At 51.4% G+C, this 18,977-nt stretch overlaps 2 protein-coding genes across 13 annotated transcripts in view; both read left to right on the forward strand.

Moving 5' to 3' along the window:
* The window catches only part of RUSC2 (RUN and SH3 domain containing 2), a 53,425-nt gene extending 43,115 nt beyond the window's left edge, over positions 1-10,310 (forward strand). For all 11 annotated transcript variants that reach the window (XM_085213219.1, XM_085213215.1, XM_085213220.1 and 8 more), the window contains 8 exons: positions 355-498; positions 1,494-1,570; positions 4,131-4,305; positions 4,690-4,795; positions 5,807-5,853; positions 7,345-8,317; positions 8,604-8,774; positions 8,950-10,310. In XM_085213219.1, the coding sequence (XP_085069345.1) occupies positions 355-498; positions 1,494-1,570; positions 4,131-4,305; positions 4,690-4,795; positions 5,807-5,853; positions 7,345-8,317; positions 8,604-8,774; positions 8,950-9,130 (1,874 nt within the window). In that variant the 3' untranslated portion in view covers positions 9,131-10,310. The remainder of the gene's footprint in view (positions 1-354; positions 499-1,493; positions 1,571-4,130; positions 4,306-4,689; positions 4,796-5,806; positions 5,854-7,344; positions 8,318-8,603; positions 8,775-8,949) is intronic.
* A 2,899-nt stretch (positions 10,311-13,209) lies between these two features.
* The window catches only part of LOC100551284 (uncharacterized), a 38,641-nt gene continuing 32,873 nt past the window's right edge, over positions 13,210-18,977 (forward strand). Inside the window, exons 1-2 of one of the 2 annotated variants that reach the window (XM_085213359.1) lie at positions 13,210-13,401; positions 16,059-16,301. In XM_085213359.1, coding sequence (XP_085069485.1) covers positions 13,299-13,401; positions 16,059-16,301 — 346 coding nt within the window. In that variant the 5' untranslated portion in view covers positions 13,210-13,298. The remainder of the gene's footprint in view (positions 13,402-16,058; positions 16,302-18,977) is intronic. The other variant, XM_085213360.1, reaches the window with a different exon arrangement.

The following is an 18,977-nucleotide window of genomic DNA, read 5'->3' on the forward strand; positions in this document are numbered from 1 at the left end:
TATCCCTGCTGCAGCTACCTGCACTGCAGCCCTATGTACCAGTATGGTACGCTGAGATTTTCTTCAGCACAGCCCCATAAGGGTGAACATCCTTCAGCATCTTCCAGTGCCCACACATTCCCAGCCAAGCTGGAGCTACATGCTGGGTCAGTTTTGGGGTTCAGCTCTGAGGCTGAACATGCATACTGTTTCTGGGGGAGTAACAAACTTGTAGCCTTGCTGGTCCAGTCTTGGTCAGACAGGAGGGAAGACTCCTGGTGCAGCTTGCTTCTGGGAAAAGCAAACTATATGGGAGAGGCTTTGGTATAATTTAATTGAATTTAACTCTTTTTTCCCCTTGTCTTGGCCATGCAGGACAGTCTATGAGGCAACTCCAACTTACCTACACTGACTTCTTCCCTGACTACTTCTCACTAGCTGAGAAACCCCCTGCTGAGTTCTGTCTCTCCCCAGATGGCAACACAGAGTCCATCTCTATCGACTTGCTGCAGAAGAAGGGTGAGTCCATGTATCTCTTGTGGCAGTGGAGAATGGAGTGTAGCACAGCATAAGGTGAACAGTGCTTCTCTCTGTCTCTGTAGGCATAATGATTTCTTTCCTGCCCTCTTCTGCTGTAGAATCGTAACTAGATGTTCCCCTGAACAGCCAGCACATGTTCATTTTCCTTTGCACCATACCATATGCTGAAAAATACGTTCCATCTACTTTACCAGGAAGTATGATGAGAAGAAACCACAAGAAAGTGTAAAGAGAGCAGGCTGGCAGAGGAGCATGAACTGATGGCACAGTATGCTGCAATCCCATTTCAGTATACAAGCATAGACCTGTGGATCTGTGTGGTGTTGCAGATGGGCTAGCCTGAGTTTTAGTCATTTAGGTCTTTTGGGTCTGTAGGTGAATATAGTGTATATGACAGGGTGGGCAAAAGAATTTCAAAGCAGGCCAAGATGTGACTGTGATGACTGCTGACAGCTGCTTCTGTGTCTTGTCAGAGACGAGGGATGTGCAGAAAGGTTCCTGTGCCTTTACCAGTTATGTGTTGGTGACTCCTACATGGCAGCTTCTCCCCTATCCCACTACTATTCTTGAATCATGCTGATGCAGATGCATATCCACTACTGCTTTCTTAGTGATCATCATTACATAGCTGCTAAATATGTTGTTTCTGCCCTGTCTTTGCCTCAGAACCTGTCCCTGGTCCCACAAGAGGTGGTGTGTGGAGGTAATGTTTCCACCTCCTGTGCTGTGGGAATATCCACACGGTGTCTTGTCCTTCAGCCTCTTCTAAAGATTGTTGAACTGTCAGGCTGATACGTGAGTGTTGGGACCAACACAGATATATTTGCTGAGGATTCAGGAGGGGTTCTGCATGTTTTTGGCAGAGGAGGGACCTGTGCGAACATGGCTTGGAAATGCTGTATCTAATGCCTGATTTCTTTGTGTTTGGTCTGGGTCTGTCCTAGAAGCAGCTCTGACTCTGTATTTCCCTCTAGGCCTGGTGAAGGCAATCAACACTGCTGTTGACCTGATTGTGGCTCACTTTGGAACCAGCAGGGATCCAGGGGTGAAGGTAAGTCTTGTTTTTCTTATGGCTTTTTTACCATCATAAGTGATAGGGACAGGATGGAAAAAGGCTGTTTCTCCATTCTCTTCCAGTTAAAAAATTAAGAGGCATCAGATAAAGCTAGTAGGAGCAACAAAACAAAAGCAGTTGATGGTGCCTCATGCGGTAGACAGTAAATGTGTGACAGTTCTTTCTCCGTGATGTTGAGGATGCTAATGCTACACGTGTTTAAGGAAAGATTGGAAAAATGAAGGGAAGGGAAATTTGCTAATGTGTACTAAACACACAGGAATGATGTCTGCCTTAGGTAGTTCCTGAATTGTAATTCGCTATAGGCAAGGAGAGCATTAGCATTACTCTTCTGAGAGTGTCTCTTGTTGTGGTTTAACCCAGCAGGCAGCTAAGTACCTTATTCACTCACTCCCCTCTCCCAATGGGATGAGAGAGAACTGGGGGAAAAAAAATGAAAAAAACCCACAAAGTAGAACTTATGGGTTGAGATAAAATATAACCACTGCTGTTTACTGAGGCAGAAGAGGAAGAGAAATGGAAAATAATAATATTAATTGAAATTATATATACATTTACAAAACAGGTGATGCACAATGCAACTGCTCATCACCTCCTGAGCAATGCCTTCCTGGTTCCTGAACAGCAGCTGTCAATCCCCTTCAGTTTTGAAATTTATTTGCCTGATGTCATGTAGTATGAAATATCCCTTTAGCCAGTTCGGGTCAGCTGTTCTGGTTCTGTCCCCTCACAGCTCCCTCCTCAGCCCCTTCACTGTACGACAGTACAAGAAGCTGAAACATCCTTAGCTCTGAGCACTGCTCAGCAACAACCAAAACATCAGTGTGTTATCAAAAGCCAAAATACAGCATCGTACCAGATGCTTTGAAGAAAAAAAACCCAAAACTCTATCACAGCTGAAATCAGGACACTTAAGGACTTACAAATGGTCCTTAAGAAGAGAGAATACCAAGCTATCTGGACTTACGGTATAATGAAGTACCACAACTCTTTTTTCTCATACTCTGGAGAGTTATGTCTCCCTACTCCATCTGTCCTCTGATTCTGTTCTGACATCTGTAGCAGAGCATAACACAGTGTCTCCAGTCCCTTGATGTATGACAGGGCTTCATAATAATAAAAAAATGCATCAGTCATTGCCCAGCTAGAGTAGATGATCTTTTCCTAAGGCCATTACCACAAACCCACTAACATCAGAGTGTATTTAGGTTGCCCATGGGACTGACTGTCTTTGCTTGTGTCTCTCACCTCCCATTTCTGGAATAACACAGGCAGAACGAAGTTGCTTGTTTGTCCCAAAAATGTTTTCTGTTGTGTGATACTCAGCATTGTTTGTGCTGCCTCCTCTCAAAGCTGAATAGTCTCCTTCAGTCAGGAACTCTGGGGCAGCAGTGTGACTGTTTGGAGATGACAACTGCCCTGGAGTGCCATCCCCAAGGAGAAACCTCACTAGAACAGGTTCCAAGCTCATTCAGTCTTATCACAGAGCCCAGGGTAATTTGCCCCTCATTACAATGTTGCTGATGCAGAGATTGCTGTGAAGTGTAACTGGAGCTAGTTAGATTTCCAGTTTTTGAAAACTTCACAGTGTTTTTCCTCTACCTGCTGTGTTGGTTTGGGGAATAATGGCAATATTAACCCATTACTTTACCTGCTGGACAACGCTATGGTTTTTATCTGAGTTTTCCTTATCCATTCAGTCTGCCAAAGGCTGAGCATTCACCTGTCAAAAGGCAGCACACATCCCTGATGCTCTGATGCTCAGTGGATCTGGCAGGATTATTCCTGACGAAGAAGTTCAGTTTGAGTTCAGGACCTTTGTGGACCCATGCCAACTGGACAGTGTAATTCCTGCTCAGCTGGTAAAATCTGTGCCCTGAACACAACTGCCTGGGACCACCAATATGTGCAAGGTCCAGGGCTGACGTCTTTGGCTTGACCTTTGGCAGCTAAAGGATTTCATGAAGCAGAATATCTCCCCATTCTGCTGAAGCTTGGCTTTTAGATGCTTCTTCACCTCATCTTGGGCTCTGTCCAGCTCTTTTGCCCTCACTCTGTTTATTTATAGTAATCCTCAGGAATTATAGCTCAGCTTGTCACTGTTAAGTGTTTCTTAACCCCTCAGTGCTGGAAGTTTGCTACTTCCTACTTCTAAAATAGCAACATGAAAATCTTCTGTGGCAGCAGAAAAATCCCCATCTCTTTCCTTCCTCCAGCTGTAGCTTTGTTAGACCTGTGGGGAGAACTAGGCATCCCATCAAAACAGGAACATCCTCTTTCCAAGTGAGATATTCTTTTCCCAAGCTGTTGCCTCATCTCAGCCTGGGGTAGACCTTGCAGAGAGTAAACCAGAATTGGTGTCTGAGGCAGCAGGGGTAAAGAGAAAGCTCCTGTTCAAGGAGCTGCTGAATTTCTTCATGACTTGCATATTGCCTCCTGGGTGTCTGTGTGGACAGGTGGGTGTGTGGACTGTTTGCATATGTTTTACCATGCAGAGCAATTACCAGCCCTGTCCTTATTGTCTCTTCTCCCTTAGGCTAAACTTGGGAACAGCTCTGTGAGCCCCAACGTGGGGCATCTCATACTGAAATACCTGTGCCCAGCTGTCCGGGACATCCTGAGTGATGGGCTCAAGGCCTACGTCCTGGACATGATCATTGGCCAGAGGAGGAACATACCCTGGAGCGTGGTGGAAGCATCCACCCAACTAGGTAAAAAAAAAAAAAAAAAAAAAGGACAAAACAAAAAAGAATTTCCTTTCTGGGGGAAGGAGGTTGAGTTTCCAGGTTGTTTCTATACCTTCATCTTTAGCTCTGCACAGCTACAGGTATAAGGCAGAGCTAGCCAATGTGTAAGAAAATGTGCACACACTACTTGTTGTTGCTCTCAGGTATGCCCATGACACCCACACCCTCTGCTAGTATCACCCTGGATTTTGACCCATCTCCCATGTAGAGCTGGGATGTTGGAATGGAATGAACTTATCCTGATGACTGGTGGAGGGCTGTCGGTCTTGGCCTGAATGCTGCACCTCATGATGCTATTTTGGCTTTTTTGACCACAACAAATCCTAATGTTTCACTTTTTTACCATAGGCCCCTCTACCAAGTTGCTACACAGCCTCTATAGCAAGATCAGCCAGTACACGGAGCTCACCAACCACACCATGCGGTTCAATGCGTTCATCTTTGGCCTCCTCAAGTAAGCATACTTCTGGGCTGACTGCATGGCACTGACCAGGGCTGGCAGCAGGTGCTGCTCTTTAACTGCAAGCAGGCAGAGTTGCCAGTGAAAAGATTTAGGAAACCTGGGAAGCAGCTCTTCAAGGTGTAAATTAGAGAAGTTAGAAGCTGTGAGCCTCAGGGAGCTCCAAAGAGATTAAAATTTACCCTAACTAGGCCGAGGCTGAGATGGGCTGGCTGTAGCCCACTGAATAACGTTGTCAGCTTGTTCTGGCCCCAAAAGGTTAGATGCAAAGAGTCTCTCAGGCTTCACATAAGGATAAACATAACGTATGCATAAATTGATCCTGAAAATCCCTGTGTTGCTGCTTCTTGAGGTTGCAGTGAATCCCAATGCATAACTCTCTGAAAGCCCTGGTACAGGACTCAACTCTGATCCTTCTTGACTGGATGAGGAGTGTAACATAACACTCAGTTTTAAAGACAAAAAGTCAGTGGAGTTCTGTCTCTGTACCTGTGTCATGGTAAGCCCTGTTAGGATAGGATTTCCTTGCTTGTCTGCAATGATAAGAAAGACTTTTGGCACTGGCAACAGAGCCCCTAACATCTCCAAATGTTGGCAGGTCCCTAAGGGCAAGCTTTGCCCTGCTCACCCCACCCAAGCTTGCCCAGCTCTCCTGGCACAGGTCACCAGCATATTTTGGTTCAAGCTTGATGCAGTGATCTCATATTTGTAGTTGGTTTGTCCCTTCTATGTGAACGCTTCTCATAAAACTTAACTCTGCCAAGGCACAGAAGCAAAGTGGTGTGGAAGCTTGTCTGTTAGGTGTTACATTTGCATGGTGTCTTATTGCAAAGCAAATAGGATGTGGACAGGCTGGGTGGTCAGTCATTTCTGTAGGTCTTAATGTTCCCAGGGCTATGCTGTGTAAATGCCGTTTTCCAGCCACACTTCTAGAACAGCAAGGATGAAGGGGTTGAGTCGAGTTATGCTTTTTTCTCCTTCCCTGACTGTGTGTTCTTCCTACAGTATCCGGTCATTGGAGTTCTGGTTCAACCATCTCTATAACCATGAAGGTAAGAGGCTGTGCGCTGCAGGAAGGACCAAAACATCACGCAGCAGAGATCTAAGCTCTGTGTCGTGTTTGTCTCCTGCTGGCTTCTCAGCCCGTGCTGCTCCCTCCTGCTCTGAACTGAAGGAATATACTGTATGCTGTCCTGGTGCAGATATTGCTGGAGGGCTGCCTAGCTAAAGGGAGGAAGGTGGAAGTCAAATCTCCATGCAGTTTCCTCCACCTGAGTTGTGGAGAATCTGGTAACTGTGTCCTTTCCTGATGCAGCCGATACACAGGGTTACCGCCTACAATACAGATTGCTCATTCTACTCTCAAGATCAGTCTAGCCCTACCAAGTGTCCCCTGCCAAGTGCTTGAGAGTACTGAGTAGGGATGAAGCTGCAAGCATTTAACTTGAAACCCTTCAAGCATGGGAAATAGAAAGGAAAACCTTCTGTCAAAGAAAAAGCAGTTTTTCCTCGATGTATTTGTTGTCTGGGAGGTGTTTTCGTTTTGGGTTTTGTTGTTGTTTTTTTCTAACCGGAAGTGTTTCTGAAGTATGTAGATGCGTGAAGCCTAGAGGCAGCACGAGTGCACAGTGAAGCAGAAACCCTTGACATGCTGAATTCCCTGAGAGTGCTGCTGGCTCAGTGCATGCTCAGCCCAGGCATTAACTCCAGTCCAGTATTTTCTGTCAGGTTTGGGGGCTGACAGCAGACATTGTTCAGATCTGTTCGTGTAGTCAGTGCTTCTCTTTGGATCAGTACTTTTTGTATGAGCAGTGTAACAAGAGAAGGTGCTTTGATTTTCTGAAGCAGAATACTACCCTTGCAAATCTTCTGGGTTAGTCTCATGCAAGCCACATTAAGAGCTGAAGTGTGAGGTAGGGCTACTAGGTTGCTGAAGGCTAGGCGCAGGGTGTGCAGATAAGCTGCAAATCTTGTCTGCAGTGCACGTTTGTCGTCTCGCTGCAAACAAATGTACACAAATCCTGTGCCAAACTCTGTTTCTAGGAATGATGGTTGACAATAAAGCTAGTGGCACAGCAGTGTGGAAGCAGCCAAAAGAAGTGTAGGATGATAGCTGCAAATATAAATACTAGTCCATTTTCTGTTAGGATCCACAGCTGAGCACTGCTAGATCCCTGGAAAGGCTGCATTCTGCTGTCCCCAGCACCTTTCTCTATACAGGACACTGGTACTGACACACATCTGCAGTTTCTCTTTCATATCCAGGAGGTGGAAGAAGAGAATCTTAGTGTGCAGACTCTCTTTGGTGCTTTTTGTTTGCACCCTATGACAGCATGATTGTTCCAATGGGTCACCTGGCAGGCAGATACTGGCTGCAGGAAGCAGGATCTTAACTGGTTTGCTCCCTGACCCAGTATTGAGTCTCACACTGCAGGCACGGATGCGATCAGAAACCAGAGCTCAGCTCCTTTGCTCAGTAGCTTCTTGGTGGCTTGGCAAAGTCTTGAGGGCCTCTCATCTAATCATTGTCTGTTGCCCCACAGATATCATCCTGGCGCACTACCAACCGGTGGGCTTCTTATGCCTGTCTCATAATGTGTGCCAGCCTCTTTTTGAGGAGCTCCTGCTCCTGCTGCAGCCTCTCTCACTGCTGCCCTTCAACCTGGACCTCCTTTTTGAGCACCACCTGATGCAGATGGGCAAAGAGCAACAGCAGCAAAAGGAGCTGCTGCGTGTGAAGCAGGACCTGCTGCTTTCTGCACACTCCACCCTGCAGCTGATGAGGACACGAGGCAGCAGCGAGGATCCCGATGGCTGCAGCACTGCCCCTGAAGCATGCAAAGTTGGTGGCAGAGATGGTGGCACATCACCAGGCCACAGCCCTGAGCGAGCTGCAAGTGAGAGGGTCAAGGGAGTGGGAGCCTCTTGTGGAGATGGGGACAGAGAGGAAGAACGAAGGAAGGTGCAAGAGAGCATGTGGGAAGGGAAGAAGGACAAGCAGGCGGGCTGGTGGTACCAGCTCATGCAGAGCTCTCAGATTTACATTGAAGGCTCAACTGAAGGCTCGAAGTTCATCCGTTATGAAAAGAAGAAGGCTTTGAGCGGCGTGCCTGGTTCAGCTGAGTCCCATGAGACACCACCCCCGCGTGAAGGGGTAGTGGAGGGAGCAGAAGCGTGCCACATTGCTGAGGGCAGCTTGGAGGAGAAGCCCAAGGCTGCCAGAAGGCCAAGCCCTGAAACTATGGAAGAGCCACCGGAGAAGCCCCAGCATGTGCCAGGGGGTGAAGAGGTTAAGGAACGGAGCTGGCCCTTCTGGATGGGCAGCCCCCCAGACTCAGTGGTTACAGAGCTGAAGCGCAGCAAGGAGAAAGAGATGGGGACTCAGCTAAAAGTGGGAGCAGCAGCAGCCCCCCAAGAAGAGAGCAGCGCCAGTGCGTCAGAGGGCAGCCAGCCCATCAAGTGGGGACACTTGTTTGGATCCAGGAAGGTGCAGAAAGAGCCCAGGCAACCTAACAGGTAGGAACACAGGTGGCTTGGGACTGGAGGGGCTGGTTAAACTGGAGCTGCAGCAGTATGGTTGGGAGTCAGGCAAATAGCCTACTGCTGGGCTACACATCAAAGGTAGTGTGTGAATAGAGAGATCTGTAACACCTCGTGTATCTAGAGGTTGCTGGATCTCCTGGAATGAAAAAAGCCTGGGGACTGCAGTGTATGTTGTGTGTGATCCAGATCCCTTAAGGCATGACTTTACCATGAGACACTGGCTTCCTCACCACAACCTGCTTCTGTCTCATCCTTGCAGGTTGCCCTCCGGCTGGCTGAGCCTGGACAAGTCTGTGTTCCAGCTGGTGGCCCAGGTCGGAGCAAGCATGTGGCGAGAAACAGCCCCTGAGCCAGAACCCACCCAGCCAGAGCCTCCTGAAGTGTCACCTGCACCACAGCCAGCCCGGGGACTGTGTGCCAGTCCTCCCTGGTGAGTGGTGGCATGTGACTGGGGCCGTAATGGGATGAAGTTGTCATAGCTCTGCCTGTTGTTGCAGAGGGGAGGGAGGCAGAGGGTTATTTTTGATCCCACTGTGGTCCCTGGACTCCAGTGGGGTGAGCATGCTGTGATGATCTCACCCTTTCTCCCTTCCTCTTGCCCGCAGTGAGGTGAAAGCTCTTTGCCATCACATTGCCACCGAGGAAGGACAGCTGAGCTTCAACAAAGGGGATATCCTGCAGGTCATCTCCAAGGTGGATGGTGACTGGCTGCAGTGCAGTCTCGGCTCCGAGAAGGGACTCGTGCCCATCATGTACGTGACCCACCCGGAGGACGAGGACTATTAATGTGGCTGACAGGCCAAGCACAGTACCATGGGCTGCTGAGGCTCCTCTGAGGATGCCCAGAGAAGCAAACACAGCTTCTTGCTAGTTTCTTACCTTTCTTGCCATTACAGAATACAGTAACCGTAGGTGGTTCCTTCTTGCTCCTCCTTGTGCAGCTGCCAAAGGCCAAACTGGCCCATGGAGCCTTCTGCAAGCTGTACCTCGTATTGCCAGGCATTGCCGTGCATGCAGCCACACCAGGGACCGTTAGAGTCCCCTCCACCCCACGCCATTTCCAGCACCCATAGGTGGTGGGTTTGTATGTAGCAGGAATCGAAACAATCCCTGCCAGAGCAGCACTGGCTCAGTTTCACACTGCAGGGTGCAGGAGAATGGCCCCTCCCAGGGGTGGCCGTGCAGCTTCCAGCACCCCAGTGTTATTGGGGTGGGAGCACCGTGCACTGCCAATGCTGCCCGGCCTCGGCCTTGGGAGGGAAGGGGTGTGTGTGTGTGTGCAGAGCGAGGGTGCGTGGGGTTGTGAGGAAGGCACGTGGATGTTCGGTGTGATGTAGGTCCAGGTGAGGTAGTGCCACCCTGTGCAGAGATAGGTGATGTGGGGATGTGCCCTCCATGCTGAGCAGGTCACCTCAGATGCCCTGAGGTGCTCAGTGGAGGGAAAGTGGGAGGGGAGGGTAAGGGGGGCGAGGGCAGGGTCCCTGACAGGGCTAGGGATGGGATGCTTTTGGGGTTTGGGAGCCATGCTCCCAGCAGAAACAGCGGGGGAGATGGGGATAGGAAATGCTCCCCGTGGTGTGAGTTTGGGGGATAAGTGTTGCGTGTGAACACAAGGGGCTGCTGGGAGTCCAGGGCTCCTCAGCAGAGGCAATGTCAGTCAGTCCCTGCCTTGCCATGCTCTTGGGGTGGTGTGGGGATCCTCACCTGCCACTGGGTGAGTGACAGTGTTAGCGAAAGTCCGTGCCAGTATTTGGTGCCTTGGCCAGGCGGATGCTGCTCATGGTGTCTTGCCTGGGCTGGCTTCCCCATGGCGAGGGGCCCTGGTCTTGCAAGGTTACCTCCTGCTTGTACATCGCTTAGCGGACGTTGCACCATATTTAATTTGTATTTCCCTGTTAGAACGAGGTGTCTCGCCTTTATTTATTTCTTTATTTATGATGCATATTAATAAAAAGGTGCTGATTGAGCTCCCTTGTTTTGCAGCCTTGTCATTTCACCCTGTTTACAAGAAGGGAATGAAGGGTACCTATGCTTTGTCCTGTCTCCAGCCACAGCCAGCACCTGACCTTCAGAGTAAGACAGATTGCTCCCCTAGGAGATAGGTCACTGCCCGAGGCTGGCATGCCTTCCTCCTCCTACCTATATACCCAGGGATGGCGATGCAGCTGGATGTCCCCCCCAGCCAGCATGCAGCCCAGGAGAGTTCTTACCCTGGCAGCACAAGTGATTCAGCTGTGGCTGGTGGGAGCTTCAGCCATGGGGCTGTGGAAGAGCTGGGACTTCTGCTCCTTATATGGCTTCCTTGTGCTCAACCTGCAGCATGGGCAGAGAGCATCATAGCTATGATCATAGCATCAATGGAAGAGCAAAGAGAGGGCAGAAGGTAGTTTCCCTCATGCAGGTTGGGGCTAGCGAGCAGCACCCTGCAGTGCTGAGAACTGGGATGTCCCCATGGCTGTGATGCCCTGCGCTGGGCTGCTCCCTTGTGTGGCCATGGCTGGGCAGGGTTTTGATGGATTCCTCATGCACAGCATTCTGAGAGCTGAAGCTCATTCTCAGACCAACACCATGGGGTCTGGAGTTTGTGCAGGAAAGAAAGCAGCAGCAGAGTCCTGTGGGGATGGAAAAGGGTGGATGGCTGAGAAGGCCTCCCGCTGGTGGGTCAGCCTGGACAGGGAGCCATGCACAAAGACACTGACCCAAGAGTGACTGTGTCCTCTGCAGCCAGTGCTTATCCCAGGAAGGAGTCATGGTCTGGGGCCATCAGGATGCAGCTTATCTGTGTGGCAGAGGCTGTGGCCACAGCTGGATCCCTGCTGCTGGGAACAATGCAGCAGCTCCCTGGGGTGGCTGCAGGATCCTGGGAAGAGAGGAGGCATCCAGTCCCAGCACCCTATGGGCTGGAATGCTCACAGGGCAGGGTGGACAGTCCCAGTGCTGAGCACACGGCTGCCATGTGGCTATCTTTCATCGGGCCCTTCACAGACTGCCTCAATGTCCCCATTAGTACAACGAGGCTCAGGAGGTTTCTTCTGTGGTAGCATGGCCCATGGGAGGCTGCCACAACCCAGCACTGCTTCCCCTTTCCACCACGCTTGAGGGGACACATTACTGCAGGGCAGAGTTGTGAGCATCCTGAAGTCCCCACACAGGCACAGTGTCCTTGAGAGCATCCTGCAGGGAAGCTTGGGAGGAAAATGAGGAGCTGAGGTCTGGTCTCCACTGAGAGCTGCCCAGCAGTGAGCTCTGTACCCCTGACCCTGCATCATCTCAGTGTTTGAACAGTCCAGTGGCTTCTTGCTCAGCTTCAGAAAGGGGAAATGCATGCAGTGAGGAAACTCAGGCAAGATCTCCCTAAAGGAAGCAATGTGGTCACAGAATGTCCAGCAGCCTACAAAGATGTAGGGCAGCCTTTCTGAGTTCCTGGTAGCAAAAGGCAGAGGGGAGCCAGCAAGACAGTCTGCCAGGGCAAGAGGCTATTCAAAACAGAGAGTGATCTTCTAAGGGCAAAGGTCACAGCCGAGTGGCACAAAATAGCATCAAGCAGATAGGATGTCAAAGCTCAGTAAGATAATAGAGCAAGGAACCTGCAGGAACAGCCAGCAATCCTTTAGCAGACACTCTGAGAGCTGTAAATCTGTCGCCCCAAAAAAGACTGTAGCGTTACTGGGAACTCAGAGCATGAAGAATGGGGAGAAGACATCATCCTCAACGAAAAGCAACGGGGCTCTTTGAGTTGACCTCATAGTGGAAGGCTCTGGTGCCAGGCTGCAGCTGCTGTATATGCTAAGATATATGCAGTCCCCATGTCAGCTCCAGTGCGTGGGGAGGCACCTGGGGCTGGTATCATGGGAAGGGGATTTGCCAGCCCAACAAAGCAGGGCTGCTTGTGTCCCAGGTGCTGAAATCAGTCCACACATTGCCTTGGCACCATGGACTTTGCCTTGTGTGTCCATAACACGCAGCTGCAGCCCATGGTGGGAGGAAGGGAAGCAGTGCACAGTTGTGCTCAAGTTCAGAATTTTCCCAATTCTGTAGCAAGAAGTGCTGTGATGAGAGAGTGAATGAGCAAGTAGAGAACTTCCTGATAGCGTGAGCCATGTTTCCTCCGTGGCACGTGAGGTTTCAGATGGGGTAATGAAGGGCTTTTGGAGAGGCTGAGCTGTAGCACAATGATGGGCTGATGAATCGTGCTGGGAGCAACATGAGGATGTGGTTTTTGGGGGACCTTTCTGATATGTGGAATTTCCCTCGTTATTTTCCAATGATTCCCCAAATGAGGAACTTATGCCAACTGATGCCATCTGCTTTTGCATCTCTACGCTGAAAATGCCCGGAGCACCAGCAGACAGATAGGGGTGAAGTCTGGGCTGCTGCCAGAGGTGGAACAGCCACTCTTCAGGATTATTTAGAGGACTGCACACTGCTGGGAAACAGCAGACATGATCTCGGAGCCTGAATCACTCTGCTTTGTGCCCCTGGGGCTGTCACCTGTTTCCAGCCCACACTCTAGCACCCAGACAGTGCCTCAGCTCTCCAGCCCGTGGGATCAGAGCCAGCTCACTGCTCATCCTGTGTCCTTTTTCCTCAGTTTGTCCCAAACTGACAGACACTGAAAGGAGGGCTGTCCTGATGCAGTCTCCACATGGCTTCACTGCTAGAATGGAATCCAGGAACCAGCGCTGTTCACATGTCCTCCTGCATGCCCAGGTTCTGTGAGAGCAGCTGCTCCCACCACAGCACCTAAAATCTGTTCTCAGGGAGCAACGAGGTTGCAAAAGGGGCATGCAGCCTGCCCAGAAAGCAGTTCTGGCACTGGCAGAGCTTCCTTCTATGATGAGGAAGCTTCTTGCACCACAAGCAACTGCTCTGCCCAGCTGTTTCCTTCCAGTGCATACACATCGTGCAGTCAGGCGGGTGCACTGAGAGGTGCTGCCTGTGGGGAGGAGGGAGCATGGCCCCGCAGTGGGCCCTTCTCCTGGTCCTAGTGACTCTGCTGGCAGAGCTGGGGACGGAACAACATGCCCCCAACAACAGAGGATATTCCTGGTATCCAGGTAAGGGATGGCCGCTCTCCCCCGGCAAAAGGAGGTTTCACTGCTCGCTTGCTGTGCGTTTGCTGCATATTTTTACCATGAGCAGCACGCAGAAGGGCCAGAGGTGTTATTCACAGCAGGACCTGTGATACATGGGCATCAGTTGGGGTCGAGCTGCCGTGAGCTGTGTGCTGCTATCTTTAGGAGACCACATAAATGCTTTTCCCTGTGCCATTCCCCCTGCGCAGTGACATCCCCTAAAGGCTGCTCTTAGTACAGGCTACGGGGTGCCCAAGCCGTGATCTGGGGACCCTTCAGGGAAACCCAGGAGAGGGGGCTCTCCAGGTCCATGAGACAGAGTCACGGTGCCCACCCCCAGCTCTGCAGCCTGGCATGGGGGGGAAATGCGGAGCACCACACACAGCTCACTTTCTATGAGCGGATCAGGGTTGTTCTGTTGTTTCCAACATCTGCCAGCAAAGCTGGGATGTGAGGCTGATATTTAGTCTCAGCAGAGACCTTCAAGTTGTCTCTGTAGTTCAGGAGCAATCTGAGTTCCCAGGAGGTGGAGGACCCATCCAGAGGCTAGGCCAGGGGCCATCATCCTGCTTTCTGCATCTGTCTGACCTGGAGACTCATTCTGTACAGACCTTGCCAGAGCTGGATGACAAAAAAATGTTAAATGAGCACGTTGTCCCACCCTGCTGTGCGGCACAGAGGAACTGCAATGGAGGAGTGCCCTATGCTTGCAGGGAGCAGAGCACAGCACGCTGTCACTGCAACACTGGGGGTAAAGTCGGTGGCAGTGAATGTTCCCTGCCTGCAATGCCCAAACCCCATGCTCAAACTGTCCTGGTGGGCCAGAGAGTGTAACTATGCCCATATGTGGTTTTCCAGCTCATTTGCCCAGCTCATAAGGGCAGGTAGAGTCCGGGTCACAGCTGTGGGACACAGTGGGGACATGGTGGCTGGTGACTGCATGGCGTGCTCTGCACATCTACGTCACCTGCCTGTCCCAGGAGCTGCCTGTGGTGAGGATGGTGTTTGCTGAGTTTGCACCTCTGTGTTTGTGAAGAAGAGGAACTGAGACACGAGTGCTCAGCAGCCAAACACAGCAGCTCTGCCTGCATCCTCAGTTTGTGCACATCCACATCCAGTGCCACGGTCCCCCTGGTGTCAGGATCCTTGCATCACAGAGGACCAGGAGAGGGGGATGGTCAGGATGGGGCCCTGCTGGAGCCATCTTACATGTGGTGGCCAGAGGTAGTGGAGTAGGGCAGACCCTCTGGGAAGAGATAGAGAACAAAGGGAGCATAGGTCCCTGCACATCCCCCCTAACCATGGAGGGTACAATGAAAGAGTGGGGAACAACCTCGGGCCACAGTTTTTGGGTAGTGTGGAGGAAACGAAATGACATAAGGAGCATCCCAATGCTGGGGTGAGGCAGCCCCACAGCCAGCACTGCCAGCACCGTGAGCAGCTGCCAGCAGAGGATGTGGTCGGGGTGTGTGGTGCATTGTGTGCACCGAGCTGCACTGTTCCTTTGTCCTGTTGTCTCCTGACTGCCCTCCTGCACTGCTTTTGTGGGGTTTTAATACCTCAGAAGGGATGTGGGCAAGCCTGTAGAGGGTGTTTTCCTGCAGAGCTTGATGATACGCAGTGACTTACAGGCAGACATGTGAGAGCTGTAGCAGCAGTGCCTGGTGCCACTGTAGATGTGAGTAAGGGAGACCTGGATTTCAAACAGGGCCTCGAGTAAATCCTGGGGGGAGTACAGACTCCAGGGGACACCATGGAAGCTGTGAACCCTGTGCTACTCTCTGCTGATCCCTCCTGCCATCCACACCAAGGGCAAGCCAGGCTCTGCTTTGCCACACTCCTGGAACGTCCTGCAGCAGGAACAGGTGCTCCATATGACTGCTGTAAAACACCTGCTGCATTTGTGTCTGGGGAGCAGAGGCAACAAGGGGTTAATCACTGCATGAAAACCGGCACAGTACTGTGTGTCTGGTGATGCAAAAACACACAGACCAACCATTCTGCAGTCAGCAGTCTGCATCACATGTTGAGTGCAGCCTCTTTGTCACACCTGAACCATATTTTCCATGCTGAACCATCACCCAGGCTCCTTCCTGTACTCTGTACAGGGCCTGTAGGCAGTTATCTGTGCAGTAAGGATGTGAAAAACAGCCTACAAAGGTAGTTTCTCTGTTCACAGGATGCTGTCAGTTCCTACCAGGCTGGGAGCTGTGTGTTTCTCTCCATCCTCTCTTTGAGCTCCATCCTAGTGATACAGGGCCAACCAGATGTGCTGAGACTCACTTGAGCCCTTGTGTTCTGGCAGGCATCCCAAAGCAGGCAATTGGGTTGGAGATTTTTGCCCCAAAACCCCTAATCGGGATTTTATATCACTGAAGACGTGACAGCTCTCTGAGCACCTTCCATCCACACCATGCTCCACTCCTGCTCCCAAGATCCCACATCTCCTCAAGCTGTCTATTGATGACACCACAAACAGCCGTGGCCGAGCCTCAGCTCTCCTCTTTTTATTCCTTCCATGATGTAGACCAGGGTTTTTTGGCCAGTATTTTTTTTGTTTGTTTTTTGCTGGTACCCACCGTGCTCTGTCCCGCCTCACCAGCTCCCACCCTAACTGAACCCGTTTTCACCTCTGCCAGAAACGTGCCAAAGGCCCCAGTGGGATACACGACTCCATCTGGCACCAGATCTGGAGGAGTACAGCAAGAACGAAGAAGTGATGCTGAGCTGCCCCGAGGGTTTACAGCCATCCTACACCCGTGTCAGATGCGCAGGGGGAAATGGGGCTTTGCATTATGCTGGATCTGTATACAGAGACACGTGGCAGGGGACGAAGAGCTTTGGTGCCTGGCTCCCCATTGAGGGGACTGTGCAGTGCCTTGGTAAGTGGAGTGGCAGGAGGTGCCTCCTCTGCAGCCCCGTGCTCAGACTTTCCACCCTCTCCCCTCTCTGAGTTTCCCACCTCAAAACTGACTGCGGGAACATCATCCTGGTGCCTGTTCGGGCTCACAAGTGAGCCAGGCTCTCTCTGCAACAGGAAGCCACTTCCCCAGACTGATTCTTGGTTCGTGCCAGGCACTCAGCCATGTCGACTGCGGCACACAGCTGGGTGTGATCTGCAAACCGCTGAGGGCACACTCCATCCCACTGTCCGTGTCACTGATGGTGATATCAAAGAGTCGGCAGGCCCAGTACTGAGCCCTGTGGGACGCCACTCATCGCTGGTCTCCCTCCGGACATTCAGCCATTGACCTCCACTCCCTGGGTACGCTCTGGCAATCAATTGACAGTCCATCAAAAAATTCACCCATGACATCTGTATCTTTCTCTTTGGAGAGAAGGATGTGACGAGGGACCGTCAATCCAAGTCCAGATTACATCCACGAATCTTTCCTTCTCCTCCCATGCAGTTACACCCTCACAAAAAGCTACCAGGTTGGTCAGGCAGGACCCGTCCTTGGTGAAGCCACGCTGGTTCTCCCATTTCACCTCCCTGTCTTCCATGTGTCTTAGCACAGCTTCCAGGAGGAGCTGCTCCACAGTCTTCCCTGGCACGCAGGAGACGCTGACAGGTCCGTAGTTCCCTGGGTCCCCTTCTTAAAAGTGGACACAACGTTGCCTTTTCTTCCAGTCACCACAGGCTATCCTGACCACCGTGGCTTTTCGCATATCATTGAGTGTGACTTGGCAACTACATCAGCCAGTTCCCCAGGACTCAGGAATGCACCCCGCTGGGACCCATAGGCTTACGGACGTTAAGCTTCCTCACCTGGTTGCAATCCTGATCTTTGCTTACAGTGGGAGCGATGTTGCTCCCCCAGGTCCCACCTTCTGAACCATCTGCTCAAGAGCTCTGTGTAGAGCAGTCGGTAGTGGAGACCGAGGCAAGAAGTTGTTGAGTGCCTCAACTTTCTCCTTGCCTGTTGTTACCAACCTGCCTGTGTTGTTCACCTGGACTTATGCACTCCTGGTCTTTGCTTTTCCAGCTGATGTACATACAGAAGCCTTCTTTATTCTTCCTTGTGCCCCTTGACTAGTCCATTTCCAGGTGGGTCTTGGCCTTCCTGACCTCATCCCTGCACAGCCCAGCAGCATTCCTATATACTCCTCCTCTCTTGTGGTACATGCCCCTGCTCCCTCTGCCTCTGCGTTTTCTTCTTGCTGCCCAGTTGGACCGGCAGTTCCCAGTTCAGCCATACTGGGGTCTCCTTCATTCCTGACATCCCACACCAGGGAATGAAGAGCTCTTGTGTACAAAGAAAACTTCCTTGGAGATCTGCCAGCTCCACTCCATTTCTTAGTTCTTGTGGACAGATTCCCAGGGTTTTTTTGGCCGACTCCCTGAAGATCCTGAAGTTGCCTTTCCTGAAATCAAGCTTCCTGGTTTTACTCTTTCTCTGCCTGATATCCCTCAGGAGTGTGAGCTCGATCACTGCATGGTCATGACAGCCCCAGCAGCCTCCAATCACGATGTCACCGATCAGTTCAGTGTCACTGGTGAGCAACCAGCCCAGCACCGCATCCTCCTGGTGGGGCTATCTGTTACCTGGCTCAAGAAGTTGTCCTCTGTGCATTCCGGGTGCTCCAGCATCACCTGCAGCTCACTGTGCTACTTTTCCAGCAGGTGTCAGGGTGCTAGAAGTGCCCCGGCAGGACGAGAGCCTGTGATCACAACAGCTCCTGTAGCTGGAGGGAGAACGCTTCATCAACAGGCACCCCTTCGTCAGTCGCCCTGTACTGATCACCTACCACAAGGCTCCCTTTGCTGCTTCCACCTTAACTCTCACCACTAAGCTTTCAGCTTGCTCGGGGCCGTTCTGCAGGGACCAATCTCCACTTTTTATTCCTTCCTTGACGTAGAGGGCAATGCCTCCTCCCCTCCTTCCTCGCCTGTCCATTCTGAACTGCTCGTAGCCACCGATACCCGCACTCCGGTCATGGGAAATGTTTCACCAGGTTTTGGTGACGACGACTGCATCACTTCAGGTAGCACAGTGCTTTCCATCTCCTCGTGCTTGCTTCCCAAGCTGCGTGTGTTGGCATAGAGACACTTTGGGCAGCTGGGCAGCTGGTCTTCTTATCTTCTTGGAGGATAACTCCTTAATTTCTGTTATGTATTTACCTTTGCACTCCCTGTGGCTTTCATCATCGTAGGATTTCAGGTGTGCAGCAGATTCAGGCTACCTACTAGCACCCTGTCCCTCCAACTTAGCTATGTCGTCCCACGCCTCATTCTGGGCAGGCTCTTTATCACCTCCTTCCCCCTCCAAGCCTAGTTTAAAGCCATGCCCATGAGCCCAGACAACTCCTGGGCCAGAATTCCACGCAGCCAGAGACCTGCCTGCACCAGCAGACATGCCTCACCCTGCCTGTGCCAACACCAACATGTTGCATTTGGGTTGGGGGCAATCCCAGATGCGTGCACAGACTGGGAGAAGAGCTCTGAGAGCAGCCCTGAAGAGAAGGACTTGGGGGTTCTGGTGGGCAAGAAGCTGCACACAAGGCAGCAGTGTGCACAGGTGCTGTTGGAAGGCCAGCAGTATCCTGGGCTGCATCAG

The sequence above is a fragment of the Meleagris gallopavo genome, chromosome Z (assembly GCF_905368555.1).
Source record: "Meleagris gallopavo chromosome Z, MGAL_WU_HG_1.1, whole genome shotgun sequence".
NCBI classification, from domain to species: domain Eukaryota; kingdom Metazoa; phylum Chordata; class Aves; order Galliformes; family Phasianidae; genus Meleagris; species Meleagris gallopavo.